Source organism: Peromyscus leucopus, chromosome 19 (assembly GCF_004664715.2).
Source record: "Peromyscus leucopus breed LL Stock chromosome 19, UCI_PerLeu_2.1, whole genome shotgun sequence".
NCBI classification, from domain to species: domain Eukaryota; kingdom Metazoa; phylum Chordata; class Mammalia; order Rodentia; family Cricetidae; genus Peromyscus; species Peromyscus leucopus.
The window spans coordinates 22458306-22474873 of record NC_051079.1 but is presented as its reverse complement, the minus strand read 5'-3'; the positions used below and the strand labels follow the sequence as shown (position 1 = coordinate 22474873).

General features: G+C 40.2%; 1 protein-coding gene across 1 annotated transcript in view; it reads right to left on the bottom strand.

The window, feature by feature from the left end:
- Positions 1–7969: 7969 nt before the first annotated feature.
- The window catches only part of Wdr36 (WD repeat domain 36), a 34432-nt gene continuing 25833 nt past the window's right edge, over positions 7970–16568 (bottom strand). Inside the window, exons 17-23 of the mRNA XM_028867049.2 lie at positions 16407–16514; positions 14628–14725; positions 14090–14235; positions 12336–12455; positions 12101–12182; positions 10582–10769; positions 7970–9090 (exon numbers count right to left, since the gene is read on the bottom strand). Coding sequence (XP_028722882.1) covers positions 8941–9090; positions 10582–10769; positions 12101–12182; positions 12336–12455; positions 14090–14235; positions 14628–14725; positions 16407–16514 — 892 coding nt within the window. The 3' untranslated portion in view covers positions 7970–8940. The remainder of the gene's footprint in view (positions 9091–10581; positions 10770–12100; positions 12183–12335; positions 12456–14089; positions 14236–14627; positions 14726–16406; positions 16515–16568) is intronic.

Below are 16568 nucleotides of genomic sequence, written 5' to 3'. Positions count from 1 at the left end.
TTATCATGTGGACACAAGATGATGAGACAAGGGAGTGGTCCAGGAACCAAGATGACATCACCAACTGGGCGGGGACGAAGATACAGGGATATTAATGATGGAAGACATCCAGACTTACCTTTAATGTTTCTGGGCAATGCTACTATTTGAAAAGTTTTGCTCTATAAAAATGGCCTTTTCTTCTCCTCAAAAGATAAATGTGATTGTGTGTGTGTGTGTGTGTGTGTGTGTCAGTGGTTTTAGGGGACTGAACCCAGGTTTCATGTAGACAAGGAAAGCACTCTACCATTGAGTTACACCTTTTGCCCCACATCAGCGATTTTAAAACTGAACTGTCAGATGATAGGTGTGGTATACCTGCAGAATGACTGTGACTTCTCAGCAGGAGGGAGAGTGGTGATTTCCTCCTGAGCACTTGAAAGGTCAAAGAGATAAGCTAATGTGAGGTAACACCTCTTCACCATTTTGTTGGCCTGGAGTCAGGTGGACTATTTTTGTTTATTTGCTGAAGGAAAGTGAAACTCCGAACCCATATCCCACCCACTTTCTGGGAAACACGGGGCCTGACCACGGCTGGGTGAGGAGCTCATCTGACAAGAACTGTGCTTCCCACAACTTCCTGGAGAGCTGCCGGGCTCAGCACTCACCCTGTGACTCATGGCTACTTGCCTGTATCTCCTCTCGGTTCATGCCAGAGCCGACCTGGAGACCACCCACCGCTCCGAAGAGCCAGGACCAGAAACTCACATCCAAATGATGGCTCAGGTGAAGAGGGAGCCTGGAGTTTTGGGGAAGCTCCAATGACTCAAGCAACAAACATGGCTGTAGCTTCTTGGCATACTTTTCTGGGAGAAAATGAAATCGGACCAACCACATAGGCTATATCTTTGTAAACAGGATGTATGAACATGGTATATACATACATCTTATAACAAATGTAAAATTCTGTTTGCAAAGCTAAACCAGAGGTAAAACAGAATGAGCTAGAGTACTCTATACTCTATACTAATATATATATAGTACCAGAGTAATATATATGTATAGTAATATATAGTACTAGAGTATATATAGTATATATAGTACTAGAGTACTATATACTCTGTACTAATATATATATATATATATATATATATAAAAGTATATATAGCAACACCAGAATCAGGCTGTTAATACTGTATCCTATTTTGTTTAAGAAAAGTACACACAATTCAAGTCTTGCTTGTGCCCAGGTGAGGCCCACCGACCTCCCCATAGCCTGGAGACTGCAGTGGCTTTCATGTGGTCACCCTGCTTTCTTAGTCCCCCCACATTCGGTGCTATCTGCCCTCCTCAGTCTCTTCACTCAGGGTCCAGGGCATGTGACTTCCCGTTGTCCCTGGCTCTGGAGATGGAGAGACACATGTTGCCTTTCCTGCCCTGCTCATCTTCTGAAAGTGGGGGCATCAAGGAACTTGTCTCTCTCGCTTCGGGATTCTGACCACCGTGCCACGTTTTCCTCGCATGCCAGGTTTACTAAGGAAACAGCCCGGGAAAGGGAAGAGCGGTGGAGAACGGTACAGAGAGCCATGGCTGTTTCCTCACGTTTGAGCTCCTGCCTATGAAGCGTCTTCATCTCACCTCCATGGGGCCACAGCAGCCGCAAGGATCCACCCACCTCTGCGCCATCCCCATCTTTCTACCTAAGGACCCGAGAACTAAAGCGGGACCTAGATTGCTGGGGAGTGGCCCTCCGCTCCGGAAGCCATGTTAGACGATCAGCAACGTGGATGCCCGCCTCCTCTCCTCCAAATCTGGCCATCTATTACTAACCAGAGAACAGAGAAGTGGTCTTTTCTAAAGAAAGGCAGGTTCCCTTTCTCCCTCCTGATTTTCTTTCTTTATATTCACTGTGTATTCCCACATTACCAAACCCCCTGTTAAAACAATGACAGAAAAATGGCACATGGGCACTCTGATATTTTATCTCTTGTGCATGCAGCTATGCATGTATATTAAGGCTAGTGAGAATTCCAACACACACACACACTTTGAAACAAGAGAAACTCCCAGAATGTACTCTTTTCAGAGTGTGAAGGCTTCTTTCTCCTTTGTTACTGCTCTCTGAGAGAGAAAGGCCAAAGGCTGAGCCAAGCAGAACGGCTGTATGATCTAAAACATAAACTTCCCGGTGACGAGGGTGTTAGTTTTTTGGCTGCGTTGTGTTCTTACCCTGCAAGGAAGTGTCACGAAACACGACAGAATCCGCTTATAAGAGTTTATTAGAGATACAGGGATAGAGAGTGCAGGCCTGTGGGAGAGACATGTGCATGGAGAAGAGGAAGAGGAGAAGAGAGCTGGGAATATGGCGCTCCGCTTTAAAAACCGGCTGGGGGCGTGGCCAGGTCACATCACTACTCCATGCCTGTGCGTAGATCACATGGTCACGTTGCACGCTTACGTAGCCATGTAACGTCACGGATTCTGGTCACGCGAGATGCCTTGGCCGGAACTTGCTAGGCGGAGGTGTCCGGCCTGACCGGAATTGGCTAGGCGGAAGTGTCCGCCTGGTAAATGCGACCGTTGGGGGGTGGGGAGGCGTGTTGTGAACCCTTCAGAGGGTGCAGCATGCTTTGTATTCTGAAACAGTTCAAGGGCACTGATCAGCAGCCGGTTGTGCAACGCCCACCTGCACCCTGCCTGCTGAATCGAGGCTGCCAAGTTACGGAAACCATTAGGCTTCCATACCTCACCCACTTGCCACTCACTCACCGGCAGGGCTTTCGCACTAGTCACTCAAGTAGAGCGTGATCAGGAGGAAATAAAAGGGTCAAAGTTGTGGGAGAGGCTGCCACCCTTGCAAAGAACCAAAATAAATTAGGTGTGAAGAATGAAATTCAGTCAGGGATAGCAGAACAAATAAAATAGTTAACCTATTACCTGATAGAGTAAAAAATACATATTGCTTTAAAAAAAAAAAAAAAGAACTGTGTACTAATATTTATGCTGTGATGGCTGTCTCCACTGTCAGCATCACTGGAATGAGAAAATAAGATTGTAAAGCATACAACTGGAATGTCTGTGAGGTCTTTTCCAGAGACGATGAACTAATGGGGGAAGATCTAACCCAAAGGGGCCTGCATGAGAGCATATTCTCTCTTTTCCTGGTAGTCATCACGTGGTATGCTATACTTCTTTGCGAGCTCCCTGCTATGAGGGCCATGGGTGGGGTGCAGTGAGGGGAACTTAAGTTAATTTCCTCCCAATAAGTTGCATTCTACCCAGAAAGGAGAAAGCTAACATACATGCTACCCTTTTGTTTTCCAATGAACACTGAATTATTTACATGCCTCTGGTCCAGGTGATCAGCCAGTAACATGCTTCTAGGACACAGAGAATGATCTAAGCTCTGACCCCTGGCTCCCAAGTGAAACACAGGCGCTCCAACCTAAGCCTGAAATCTCACCACTGAGAGGCTGACACAGAAGGAGCCCTGGGGTTCGCTGGCCAGCAAGTGAGCTACAGGTTCATTGAGAGATCTGTCTGGGCAAGCTGTTGAGGAAGATGCCCAGCATCAACCTCTGGCTCCCACACATGCCAGAAGATACACTCATGAATATCTGCATATTCAAACACCACCCACAAGTGCAAACAAAACCAACCAGGTGAAAACTAAGTATTGAACAACTTATGGGCCTGTCTTAGGGTTACTATTGTTGTGACAAAACACTGTAACCAAAAACAAGTTGGGGAGGAGAGGATTTATTTGGTTTACACTTACACATACATCATAGTTGATCACTGAAGGAAGTCAGGGAAGGAACTCAAACAGGATAGGAAGCTGGAGGCAGGAGCTGATGCAGAGGCCACGGAGGGGAGCTGCTTGCTGGCTTCCACCTCATGGCTTGCTCTGCTTGTCTTCTTATGTTACCCATGTTACCTGCCCAAGCCTAACCTGGACTGAAGGTTCAGTACAGAGAGAGACATAAGTCACTACGGAATTCTTCATACAAAGCTCCCAAGACCAACACCTATAAATTCGAGGCAAAGATAAACCACTAATCAAAACTGCTGCCTCTCACATTAATTTAGGCAATGGGTGACTAGTGATATTTTGTCTAAGTTTTCTATTTTAGCTCTTTCTTTGCTGGCAGTTTAATTCCTTTTCCATGTATGGGCAGGAGAGCCTTCCAGAACTCTTCTCATCTTCCCTACCCCCAGGTCCATGAGCCCACCTAGTGTGTGCTGCCAGCCTGTCTCGGGCTAAGATGGCACCACCACACTCTGCTCTGGTGGAGGATGACCGCTGCTCACTCCATCACAGGGGCCTGTAAAGTCTTCTTTCCCAGCATTCTTACCCCTGTTCTCTAGGAAGCAGATAAAAATTTCCAGAGCGCTTCAAACATCTGTTACGGGGAAACGTGTGAGCAGCAACAGGCCCTTCTGTCTAAACATGTCATTACGTACACATACTGAATATGACCACCATGTGTCCGAGGGCACAAGCCCCCCAGAGGCTCCTCGGGGGGCAGTAGCATACTTCCTAACTCCAGGGTTGTAATGCACCCACATTATTTTGCTAGTATGGCTTCATTAACCCCATTTCATTATGGGGAGCCTAGGGCCTGCAAGTCTTAACCAATGGCTTCTTTACTTTCATTCTAGCATTGCCCCCAGAACAGGAGGGGATGTTATCATTCCCGACACCCTGACTGCTGATCCTCATGCTTGCAAAAGTAAGCTCTCTTCAACACCAACACACCTCTTTAGCCCCTTAAACTGTTTATCGTATTTTTATTTAGGGCTCTGGATCACAAATTATAGAAGACTTTGGTACTTGTTTAATAGGAAGGATTTTATTTTTTTAAGAATTTAAGGGTGCCTTTATCTCAGGCACACTAAGCAAGATCTCTATCATTGAATTCTAGTCCCAGCCTTTAGTCTGCTCTTTTCATAGTACTTCATTCCTTTCATTTCAAGGCAGTTGGTCTGAAAGGTATTTTTCTTACACACTTTGGTCAGAGTTTTGCTCTGTGCTCTGTCTTATTTCTACTGATAAGCGATTTGAGATCCTGGGATTCCAAAGCCACAGTCATTTGTTTCAAAGAAGTAGTAATTGCATGAGCCATGGGTCGCAGCCCTTCTCGTCCTGAGGCTAACTCACGAGGCTTAGTGTATGTGCTTCTCTCTAGAAATCCAGTGCTACAGAAGCATATGAAGTCCAGCTATGTGAAGAATACAAGGCCTGTGTGGATCTCCAATTGCAGATATGCTAATGTGTGATGATCACAGAGGACACTGGTTCTCAATAGAAGGGGAAAATGGAAGAAAAATGAAAATAGCAATATCATAATATATTAGAATTTAATGAAAGATGGTTATCTAGCAGAAACCTAGTTCATGCATCATCATGTAACAAAGACCACTGAAGGCATCTGCACCTGATCCAGCAAGAAGACAAGCACTTCTGCAAGGCAGGCCTAGTAGTTTATGGAGATCAAGTAATCCCAACTCAAACCAATCATATGGCACATGAACACTGAGTTAGAAACAGCCTCAGCAACTGCAAAGGAGGATTTTCCAGGAAGAATATTTTAATTAACACCTTTAAAAGAATTCTGTATTGTCATGACAAACCAGCATATAAAAATAGTTTTTTTAATCACAGCAGTAATAATTTATAAAATGTTTTCAAAGAGATTTGATTACAGTAACACAAAAATCCCCAGAACTGTCAAAAAATGTATTTTACACATACACACATACATACAAACTGTGAAACTAAGATACCAAGAAAGCCAGCCCACAAATATTTAATAATAATCATTGTTCTTGAAGAGAAATACTCAGCTTAGTACTATTAGAAAAATATAATTCTATGAATTAATGCCACCCAAACCCAGATTTCAAGAAGATATGCCTAATAGGAGATAAGAAATATTTGAAATATATTTAAGATAACCTTATCCCACCTAACTATAATTGGAGCATGTTGCATTATTAAAACATCAAAATAGCACAATAAAAATTTAGCATACAATGAAACAGCACTTTTGCTCAATGACAAAAATAACTGGATCTTCATGGTTTTTGAACAAATGACCAACTAAAGGCATTTCCATATCTTGTCTTCATCGTGCTGATGAATATAGATGGAGATTTAGCCATCAATCACTCACACAGATACATACACACGCACATGGGATAAATAGCTTAGAAAATGGAGGACTTACTTTATGACTTAGAAAAAGACATACAAATTATCAACTTAAACATATATAAAACAACGTAAAATACCTATAAAAGTCAGAAACATACAACCACCTGAAGGAATTACTGGTAACCAAGACCAATGTTTAGTTTGCATAAAAACTCAACAAGAGTGGACATGATGGCATACACCTTTCTCAGCACTTGGGGGGGCAGAGGCAGATGGATCTCTGTGAGTTCTACGACAACCTGGTTGACATAGTGAATTCCTGGCCAGCCAGAGCTACACAGTGAAACCCTGCCTTAAAAAAACAAACAAACAAAACAAAACAAAAAACCCTTCAACAAATCTATAATAAAAAGACAAATGATTCAATAGATAGAACACACAAATGAGTTCTAAGTAAAAACCAAACCAGAGTTTTTATCCTATTAATGAAAGTGGTAAAGCTATGATTCCGAATATTCCCTCATGTTAGGAGACAGGAGGTACTCACTGTGAGTAGAAAGAATAAATGATACAATCCCTTTGGAAGTCATATGGAAATATCTCTTCAAATTAAAAATGCTCATTCTCTGGCCCACCCCTCAAACCCTTAGCTATGCTACACAGAAATCCTTAGAGCCAGAGACCTAAGCAACATGTTTACTTAATTCAGCAGTGGTTTGTAATTACTGTGTGTGGGGGCGGGGGTCTGGGGGGAACAGAGGAAAACTCCCTAATTTTAGGTATATGATAGACAGAGTAGATTGTAAGACATACAATGTGCAAGTGAAGACATTTCAAATTACAGACTTTTCTTTATGTAAAAAATTACCAAAACTCTACATTTCATTTTCTGTGGCTATTATGTACTGGGATCCAAAACTGTTGTTAAAAACAAATCTGTCTGATATTTTTATAAGTAAAATGTCATCATATATGATGACTATTAAATTTCAAAAGTAAAGATCCAAGTTCCAAAGTAAGTAAGTATGCAGAGACTGATAACATTTTAAGAAAAATATGTACACCAAAATACTTTGTATTTTTTTCTTCTTCTCTTCCTTGATGTCAAATGTCTAAGGTTTTGGAGGGTTATTGACAAAATAATGTGGTAGCACTGTTTTAAGACATCTCTAATAAAAATGACAACAGGATCAAGCTTGTACTTTTACCTGAAAAGGGTAAGAATATTTAGTTTATGATTTATGGAAGAAAAAACCCCACTTGAGTTCACAGCTCCTATCGTTCTGTTTTCCTTACTACAGTGTGGGGTTATATGCACTCAGGCTTTACTGCAGCTTTAAGCTACTGTCTGTCAAAGTCAGAACTTAAGCCGTCACTAACATTCACGTCACTGCCATTGATAAATGAATATAAAGTCAAACACAAAGTCAGTAGAAAGGAGGGTTGCATTTTCCTATAATAACTGACAAGTTTTACCTCACACTAGAAGATCAAAAAGCACTTTAATAATACATTTCTCATTGGTTCGTCTTAATAAGTTTGATTCTACATTTGAGTGTGTGTGTGCGTGCGTGCGTGTGCATGTATAGGTTAGAGGACAACTTGAAAGAATTAGTTCTCTCCTTCCACCACGTGGGCCCTAGGAATTAAACTTGGGCCTCTAGGATTGGTGGCAAGGTCCTTTAACCAGAGCCTTCTTACCAGCCCCTCTTTGTATGGACTGTTCTTTCCTGGAAAGAAATCTGTAAAGTTCTCTAAGCTAATGCTGAGCAAGAGTACCCAGGTGCATTCTAGGAGTAGTTTTTAGAGCATGGGTCCTTAAGAATTGCTTACTCTTCGTTTGTTACTATTTGAGCAGGATCTCATGTATTCCAGGCTAGCCTCCAGCTATGGTTTCCAGTATCTTCCTAGTTTTCCAGCCTTTCCCTCTGGAGTGGTGGGATTGCAGGTGCACACCAGCAAGCCTGGTTTATACGGGCTCTGTGCTACATCTCCAGCCCCAAGAATTGCTTCATTCTAATTCCTGAGTTGCTAAAGCCTGGACCATAGAAAAGAAAATGATGACGAGTGTAGTCAGCAGTTTCTTCCCATATAAACACGTCAGAGAAGGAGGAGAAACTGTGAAAGCCAGGCTCAGTGGAGCTTGGAATCTCCCTGTGCAAGTACCTGCTGCACCTCTTCCTGGTGCGCCTGCCTGGAGCAAGGACCTCTCACATTTTGATCTAACAAAAACTTGTTTAGAAAGGAGTCAACAGAGAAAGCTCTAGATCCTGTGCTATACACTAGACATGCCGCAGGTCCCAGACAACCTTACTTGGACTCTTCTGTAACACAGGAGGGCTGTACCACAGGTACCAGACATAAAGCACAGCTTCAAGAACCAACAATTTATGCTTCATCAAAAGGCACCCAGAAAATAAACACTCATTTTTCTAATATAACAAAAAGCATTTTTAGAAATACATTATAGATCTGCTTTACTTGACATTGTCAATTTAACTCTGCAAAACTTCATACTAAATAGACACTATTATATGTAACATACTGAAAAAATACTAAATGGCAATAATTCAAAAAGCCTCATGTATGTGACTAGTGTGAAGGAACTCAGGTGGTTTTAGATCCCCTCGGTGTTCAGAGCATAAAGAAGGTATAGTTCTACAGCTACAAGGTATTTTGCACTTAGAATACAGAACACTGCTGGTCAAGCATTGCCAACACGTCCTTCCATACTGAGCTGGGAATGAAGACAAGTTCAACATTTCACATAGAGCTTTGATTTCTGTAATCACTAAGTTTATTTTTTACAACAAAGCACTTTTGATATAATTTAAAATACACATGCTTTGATTGAAGAGAGACTGTAAATGAGTCCAGTCTTCGTCCACCTGTGACGACAACTTTACCAGTTCTTCTAACAGCACTGCCTCTGAAGGAAGCATTTTGAGGTGTAACTGGAAAGAAAAGTATGATGGTTAAGTTGGACATTTTACTTAAGAATATTAAATTTTTGATCTTTTTTTCTACCAAGGAACCTAAGAAAATAGTATCTAATTATTTCTTTCTGAAATGGTGGTTTATTGTTCTCTGATTTCCTGCTGTTCCATCAAACTATTTTTTACTTCAAACTTTTTTTTACTTCATTTTTTTAAGCCACAATCTCTTAACAGAACTAAGTAAGCTTCATTCTTCCACACCACAAACCCCAGTTACCAGATTGTGCTTCCAGTTTTCTTCTATACCCCACTGATGATGGTCACTGATTTTAGTTTCTAAAGGTTTGTGCAAATTTGTTTGTAGGGACTAACATTTGGTAAACACAGGAAAACCTATAGACACAATCTGGGATTTCTTTAAAAAACAACCTATCTGGTTCTATGCAAGTATCCAGTTTGTAAATGAATTTAAAATACTTGTGTCTTCAGCGCATTACATCACCATAGTGGACCCACAAAGCACATCTCTATTTCATTCATCAAAAACCAAGTTGTGCCAAATTACTTGAAACTGATGGTGGTGAATACTTTGATTTCAGCAGCAGACAAAAATGAACAAACAAAAGAACCCGACTTTCCCTTATGATCACAGGAAATTTAAAAAAATGTAACTACTTAAAAAAGTTAAGGTTCAGTACAAGTAACAAACAGATGACAAGTAGGGATAAAGTCAAAATTATGCCAAGTAATAAAGGCTACAAAGCGCATAGCCCAGACAGCTACTGTTCAGTTACAGTTAGCCAGAGTATTCATCAGCCACATAATGAGTGGCTACCTATTTGACACTGTGGATAAGGAGCATGTCCATCTGTTGTAGAATATTATTTTAAGGTGTGTTACTTTGTTTAACTCTGTGAAGCTGTGTTACTGTGCCTGTCTAAAACACCTGATTGGTCTAATAAAGAACTGAATGGCCCAGCTAGCTCAGTCAGCAGAGCATGGGACTCTTAATTCCAGTGTCATGGGTTCAAGCCCCACACGGGGTGCCAAAATGTTTTCTTACTCTTTTGGGGGCCCACCACCCAGCTTCCAAATAAATCACACATGGAGGCTTATTCTTGATTATGAATGCCCGGCCTTAGCTTGACTTAGTTTCTAGCCAGCTTTTCTTAAATTATCCCATCTACCTTTTGCCTCTGGGCTTTTCCTGTTCTCTTACTTCTGTAAATCTTACTCTTACTCCATGGCTTGCTGTGTAGCTGGGTGGCTGGTCCCTGGAGTCCTCCTGCTTCCCTGCCTGGCTACTTCTTTCTTCACTCCTTCATATTTTTTCTTCTTTTTCCTCCCAGATTTCTCCTTCTATATTCTCTCTGCCTGCCAGCCCCACCTGCCCTTTCTCCTGCCTTGTTATTGGCCGTTCAGTTCTTTATTAGACCGGTCAAGTGTTTTAGACAGGCACAGTAACACAGCTTCACAGAATTTAAAATGTAACATAAACATCTCACTCACCTTTAAAAACAATGCAAGGTATGCCTGGGCTAACTCAAAGTCACGCTTTCTGTCCAACATCATCCCGATCATTTTCAAAAAGGCTTGCATGACTTCTACGGAGCCACCATCATCGGGAGACAAGTTTCGCAGCTCTGTTTCAATTCCTGATGGGCCTATTTCTTTCAGAAGGTGAAGAGCAGCTTCATCTGCATTGTTGTAAAAGGAATCTAGTTATTTCTTACCATTACTTAATTTAAGAAGCTACACTCTTCCTTCATACCCCAAGCAATATATATGTAAATGAAATCAGAATTTCTTTCTGTGCATGTTTTTTTTTTTTTTTCACATTACAGCACAATGAACCCCAAGGTTAATGAAACAGTAAAAATTTCAGTAGCAGTAAAAGTACTAAAAGTCCTTAACGTTTTGCATTGTCAGGAATTTAAACTTTGCTGCTCTTAAAAAAAATCCCAAATCTTCACAGTAGACATTTCATTAATGATAAATCAATTAGAACAAAAAACCTGTAACATGAGGTCATCGAGGAACATCGAGGAACATCTATTAACAGTGACTACCACCAGGAACAGGATGAGGTGGGCGAATTACCTTTTCTTTCTATCACTTGGTTATTAAGATACATCAACAATGTAGAAACACACAAGGGGAGGACCTCAGCCCCTGTTCTATCAACCCCAGGCTCCTCTAGAGGTCAGCACTACCGTTTACTATGCATCCCATGAAAACACACTCAACACAACCAATGTTATCAGTCCCTTGCTATCTTAGACTATGGTTTTAGCTTTTGAATCATGACAAAAATCTGACTGATCTTGTTTTCTGTCCTTTAGTATATCTTAAACAATTGTTTATTCTTTATTCTTCAATAAACAAGACAATTAGTATCATTCTGACTTTTGCCCATGTGAACTCAAGTGATAATGGTATGAAACACAAGCATTCTGACCATAAAACAAGAAGATGAGTCAAATTTCTCAGGAGAGTGACCATTTTTAAAAATTGCTTATATTTACTATAAGCTACACAGTAACCTAAAAAGTTTAAATAAAATAAAATTTTCCTTTAAAATTGCATATAAAATTACCTAAAATCTACCTATAAATGTAGGTATTGTAATAAATATATAATTACCTGAAATATCTGCCTTTGCTATATTAAGAACCACATTACTAAGCAGATTCTTAAATGAAAACAAGGAGCTTGAGGTTCCCTGTTGGAACTGGCAATGCAGCGCTGAAAAGCACATGCTGTCAGGGAGTTCTCCTTCCAAACACAATCTGAGCTTCCATCCAGAAGGCTGGGAAGAGTCTCAATAGACTTACTATCAACATCAACTGAATTTAGTCACTCATTCAGCATAACTGAAAAGCTATGTTGCTGTAGATTAGAGCCAAATTCTCAACACCTTTATTTTTACTTATTCTTTTATCTACTATGAACTCTGTTCAACTTTTCTCTCAGATGAACTGAACCAGAAATGAAGAAACTTGTTGAAATATTTCATAATTTAACTTACATTGATTATTTACCAATCCTTCTTCAAGTTTCAGGTAGAAATTTGACTTTTGAGCCAAAATCCCAAGATTTACCACCTTTGACTTAAATAAAAACAAACACACATTATTTAAAGAACATAAATATTACTCAAATACAGCTTATAACCTAAATGATTCTTAATTTACTCTATGACAGTGGGAGCTATACAAAGTGACACACACCCCATAAACTTACAGCACTGATCTGGTTCCTACCTGCTGGGGATCCCCATTCTGCTCAGGTACAGCAAACCTGGGTACAAGCCCAGGAACCGTTGGGATGAAAAATGGTGCTGACTGGGGTACTTTGGGTGGCTCTTTTGGTTTATTCTTTTTCTGATGAAGAGAAAATGAGGAGAAAAAAGACTAGTAAGTATTTATCCTATTAACAGTTTCGAATGTCTTAGCACAAGTGAAATTGAAAACAAACATCAAAATGAATAGTAGGAAGAAAACTTTTCCACATAGAATGTTAAAATAAAATCATTTTCAACAATGCTGTAGCTAGCCTTCACCCAGGCTTCCAATGTATAAGTGCTGCTCAGGAGCAGCTCTAAGACAAGGTTCATGTTCACAAAATGAATTGCTATACTCAGTATCTCTTAACAAAACAAAATATAAACAACTTAACAAATGGCTAGTCTCCAGAAGAAAATTCAAAACCAGAAGTGCAGACTCCCCCATTAGAAATAATTTGCTAAGATTTTGGAGAAATATGACCTTAATTCTTTTTTTTTGTTTTGTTTTTCAAGACAGAGTTTTTCTGTAGCCTTAGCTGCCTGGAACTCGCTCTGTAGAGCAGGCTGGCCTTGAACTTGTAGAGATCCGTCTGCCTCTATACCGCCCAAGTGCTGGAATTAAAAGTATGTGCATCACCACCTAGAGACCTTGATTCTTTTAATTTTGTTGGAATTTTAACTTTTTTTGGGGGGGTGATAATTCCTGCCTCCTCCTCTTTTTTTTTTTTTTTCCCTGTTTTTTCTTTTTTTATTTTTAAAGACAGTTTAGCTTTGGCACCTGTCCTGGAACTCACTCTGTAGACTAGGCTGGCCTTGTACTCACAGAAATCTGCCTGGCTCTGCCTTCCAAGGGAATTTTAACTTTAATACTTTTAAAAGGAAAATACTATCGCCAATTTATAAAATATTTCATGTCATAAAAATTCCACTGAAATTTCTATTGTCAGAATTTCTATTTTATACCAAATTGTTTTTATTTTTTTCATGATGAGCATGTGTATGTGGGGGGGTTTGTGCCCTTGAGTACAGTGACCACAGAGACCAGAAGAGGATAACAGATCCCCTAAAACTGGAGTTACAGGTGGTTTTGAGACCCAATGTGGGTGCTGAGGACTGAACTCGGCTCCTCTGTAAAGTAGTACCTGCTCTTAACCATAGAGCCATTTCTCTAGCTGGCCAAGTTTCTTCAAATTGTTCTGTCCTCGGGGACAAATGGGCTCCCTTTGTTTTCACCACTACAGTATCATCAGCCATCCCTCAGTCCTGCCTCATGAACTCACTTGCTGACTCTGGCACAGAAAGCTCTGAAAGTCTTCTTAGCAGCAGAAAGAACATGGAACGGTAAAAGGTTAATTGTGGCTTAATAATAATAATAATAATAATAATAATAATAAAAACCCTAGTATAACTTTCTTAAACATAGCAGTAAGACACACATATATTTAGATAACAACTTTTCTTTCTTTTGTTTTGAAAGCAAGAAATATAACTTATTAGACCAGATATTAAAATAGCCTGGTCTAAAAGCCCTGCAGTCACGGATTGCTTCTGCTACAAGCAAACACCTGCAGTGTGCTTAAGTGGACATAGAGAAGGGACCTCTGTGATGACATCCATGAAACACCATTCGTCAAACAGCAGAGCCGGACAGCCATTCCCTCAGACCCTCAAAGCAGGAAATGCTGCTGGAGTACAGGCTGGGACGCAGCCTCAAGACTACTACAATATTACCTTGATAACATCAAGATTCAGAAGGTTTTTCCAGCGTGACTCAGGGAGAAGTGACAGAGTCACAAGGTGCTCACTCAACTGTTGTGGCGACTCATACTCTATCATTTCATCACTTGGCTCAATCTGTTCTTCCAACACTTCCGGACCTTAAAATAGACGCTCAGGTAAGACAAATGAAGGCCAAAGCTCTATCATATAAAAGAACCAATTTCATCCCACATTCATTTGTATTTTATAACATTCAATCAACGTAGCTTTGCAAACTCTGTTCCCATATTTCCTTTGCTTATTCCCTTTTCCTTCTTTCCTCCTATTAATTATAATTCTCATCAGTAGACTTCAAATACTTTCACACTGGCATATTTTATATCTCAAAGATATATCATCAGTTATGGCTTTCTATAAACTGAAGTCATTCAACATATTTTAAATCAGCTAAAAAAAAAAACTTTGAATGCATTACATTTTGATTTTTTGTGGCAATAACCCAACAGATTTTTAATACACCTCAGAAATAATTTTGTTATTCTGTGATTACCTTGGGTTTGACAAGTCCCAGGAAGCATCACTACCGAAGGGACATAATCTGGAGGAAGTGGTCGCAGGGAGACAACCGAATAGAGGGAAATATTCGACCTGAGCAAGCAAAAAGCAAGTATTTTATAACAGTAGCATTACTACAGAAACATTATCTTCAGAGAAACTTTAATATCTGGTAAGGATCTCGAATTTGGCCAGAGACTACAATGGCTAACTAGTTAATACCTCAAAAGAGATATTAATTTGAAAACGTTATCATAAAAAAGCTGTATAAAAACATGAATGGAGCTGGAGACAGCACAGCAGTTAAGAGCACTGGCTGCTCTTCAGGAGGACTGGGAGCAATGCCAGCACTAACGTGGGTGTTTGACAATTGTCTGTAACCCCAGTCCCAGCAGATCCAATGCCCTCTCTGGTCTCTGCAGGCACTGTGTGCATGTGGTGCATAGACAGACATGCTAGCTAAGCACGCACACATTAAATAAAATAAATGACGCTTCCGGTTTTGTGAGACAGGGTCTTACTATGCAGCCGTGGCTAACTTGGAACCCATCATGCATAGAGCAGGCTGGTCTTGAGCGCTGGGATTAACGGCTTGCACAACCACAGCAAGCCTGAGTCTCTGTTTTGAGCATAGTACAAAAACTTGTTGACAAGAGACTAGTAGTAGATAGTATTTTAATAGGATAAAATAACTTTCATATAGCATTTCACAAATACCAATCTCTACTAAAAAAAAAAAAAAAGCACGGCAAAAAGAAAGCTTGAGAAAGTGAGCTAAAGTGAATACCATAATTATGTTCTTGGGCGCATTAAATAGCTGTCAGGTGGCCTTTTCTAAAAGGGCTAAGTAATCATGCTTCTGTTATGCATCTGCAAAGCAGCCCCTAGGTGAGTGCTCAGGATAGAAATATCTGTACTAAAGTAGGGGCAGATTTCCCTATATTTACGATATGAATCTCAATGGAAAACTGGGAACTCAGGTCCCAAGTCCTCTTACCAGCCGTACTCTATGGAGAAGCACCACACTCCTACACAGCTCCATCCTCCCCGAACTGCTACTAATCTGTGAAGTGCTCAAGCTTCACTGATTGCAGATGACACCACATTTTACTTTTTAAGATGGCCAAAATGATAATTCAAATTGACTTTTCCCCCCATTAAAACTGGAACATATTTTATAACTAGAAAAGACTGATAAGGTAGACTACGCATGTAGTCTCATCAAATTGAGATGGGAGGATTACAAGCTTAAGACCAGTATGCAATAAATATACAAATTCCAGAACAGCTAAAAGAATTGGGTTTATAAACCCAGGAAAGAAATAAAATCTTTCTAGTTGCATGCAACTAGAATCCATCTTAGGAAGCATTTTGCTCATGTGTGCCTTACTTTATATTATAAAGCACACTAAAGTTCAGAAGTGATTAGCAAAGGTCATACAGTTACACAGTGGGTTAAGTCCTAATGGGAACTTCCTTTTTTAATCTTTGAAATCTCTTTAGCAAATAAATCTAATCTTTGAAAGTCCTTTAGCCAATGAAAGACAAATTTAATAACAGACATAAATGATGTAATTTAGAATGTAAACTTGAACAAAGCTGTCAAATTATCAAGCATCAGTTGTAGATTCATGGTAGATTACTTAGTCTATGTGACAGTTGTATATAAAAACAAAGGAAACGGCAACTTTAACCACCACTGATTTTGACCATTGTCATCTTCCTCCTCCTCCTCCTCCCCAAAATAAAAGAGGTAGTGTATGAAAGAACTCACCACAGGTAAATCCCAAGGTGATCCACATGGGAAGTTGCTAGAAAGTCTCCAGTTGGGGACATAGTGACATTGAGAGGAGCCGAGTCCAACAGGAAGCAGTCAATAAGGCTACAAAGAGAAGTTCAAGTACTTAAGCTCTACTTGTAGAGGTGTACTCTTATT